The sequence below is a fragment of the Sinocyclocheilus rhinocerous genome, unplaced genomic scaffold, assembly GCF_001515625.1.
Source record: "Sinocyclocheilus rhinocerous isolate Xijiao unplaced genomic scaffold, SAMN03320098_v1.1 scaffold3533, whole genome shotgun sequence".
Taxonomy (NCBI): domain Eukaryota; kingdom Metazoa; phylum Chordata; class Actinopteri; order Cypriniformes; family Cyprinidae; genus Sinocyclocheilus; species Sinocyclocheilus rhinocerous.
This window is the reverse complement of record NW_015660876.1, coordinates 75,168-76,829: the sequence shown is the minus strand read 5'-3', so window position 1 is coordinate 76,829 and position 1,662 is coordinate 75,168. Positions and strand designations below refer to the sequence as shown.

The 1,662-nt window shown below is 54.6% G+C and overlaps 1 protein-coding gene across 1 annotated transcript in view; it reads right to left on the bottom strand.

Moving 5' to 3' along the window:
• Positions 1 to 1,007: 1,007 nt before the first annotated feature.
• LOC107725422 (GTPase IMAP family member 8-like) overlaps positions 1,008 to 1,662 on the bottom strand; it is a 10,265-nt gene continuing 9,610 nt past the window's right edge. Inside the window, exon 6 of the mRNA XM_016534665.1 lies at positions 1,008 to 1,270. Within this exon, the coding sequence (XP_016390151.1) occupies positions 1,008 to 1,270 (263 nt within the window). The remainder of the gene's footprint in view (positions 1,271 to 1,662) is intronic.

Here is a 1,662-nt window from a genome sequence, read left to right as displayed (position 1 = left end):
TGTGTGAGTGTGTGAAAGTAAGTGTGTGTGTGGTGTCACGTGTATGTTCCTGTTGTCCTTATTTGGTCCTTCCAGTTCCTTTTCCCATTTTTAGTATCACCTGTTCCTTGTTATTAGTTATCCCCATCACCTGTCTGCCCCTCGCTATCTGCCCTAGTTCTAACTCTTCCCATTTTTAGTATCACCTGTTCCTTGTTATTAGTTATCCCCATCACCTGTCTGCCCCTCGTTATCTGCCCTATTTAGTTCTAACTCGTTCTGTTCTCCCTTGTCTGGAATTGTTTGTCAACTCCTTGTGCTACGTGTGATTCCCTGAAAAAGATAATTAAACTTTTTTGTTTTGTACTCCTGGTCTCCTCGTTTCTCGCTCCATGCTCCTTACAGTAGCAACCCGTGACAGAATTCCAGACCCAAAAGTGACAGTAAGCGGCACCCCTTCTACCCGTGTTTGTTTTTCGTTTTTTGAATATTATGTTTGTTTTTTGTTTTTTTCCCCGTTCTTTTCTCCCCGTTCATATGGAGGAACGAGCTTTATTCATCGCCATGGTTCAGGCGAACCCTGACCCTGTCAGTTACGTGAGGGCGTTTGTGCCGCTCGCCCTCGCCAGCTCCCTTGAGGGGGAAACCCTCGTGACGCTGTTCCGGATCAGGATGATGTACCATTGCCCCGCGGAGCTCCCAGACACCACTGACCTCGACTGGAAGGAGGCAGTCATCCGGTGTCTGGAGAGCCTCCGATCCCGATCCGGGATCCCTCCGCCAGCTGTTCCTCAGTCAAGTCTGCCGGCTGCGGCTTTCTCCTGCCCGCCAGTCGTTCCTATGGCAAGCCCGCCGGACGTTTCTGTGGCAAGCCCGCCAGACGTTAATGTGGCAAGCCTACCGGTCGTTAATATGGCAAGCCCTACGAACATTGATATGGCAAGCCCGCCGGACATTAATGTGGCAAGCCCACCGGACGATAATATGGCAAGCCCTCTGAACATTAATATGGCAAGCCCGCCAAGCGTTCATGTGACCCCAGAATCCGCTCTAGAAAGCTTTCCTTCGTCTCCTGAGTCTCCTTCGTCTCCTTCGTCTCCGCTGGTTCCATCCAGCTCTCCATCGTCTCCATCGTCTCCTTCGTCTCCGCTGGTGCCGTCCAGCTCTCCATCGTCTCCTTCGCCTCCACTGGTCCCATCCAGCCCTCCTTCGTCTCTAGAGCGCCCCCCAGAGCCGGCTCCAGCCCCAAAACTCACTCCAGTGCCAGATCCTCGAAAGCGCTTTGCTGTGCCTGCTCCTCCAGAGCACCCTCCAGTGCCAGCACCACTTAAGCGCTACCCTGATCCCCAGTTAAGCCCAGGAAGGGCTCCTGATCCCGAGTATAGCCCACGGAGGGCTCCTGATCCCGAGTTAAGCCCAGTAAGGGCCCCTGATCCCCAGTTCAGCCGAGGAACGGCTCCTGTTCCCGAGTATAGCCCAGGAAGGGCTCCTGATCCCGAGTATAGCCCAGGAAGGGCTCCTGATCCTGAGTTAAGCCCAGGAAGGGCTCCTGATCCCCAGTTCAGCCCAGGAAGGGCTCCTGATCCCCAGTTCAGCCCAGGAAGGGCTCCTGATCCCCAGTTCAGCCCAGGAAGGGCTCCTGATCCCCAGTTCAGCCCAGGAAGGGCTCCTGATCCCCAGTTC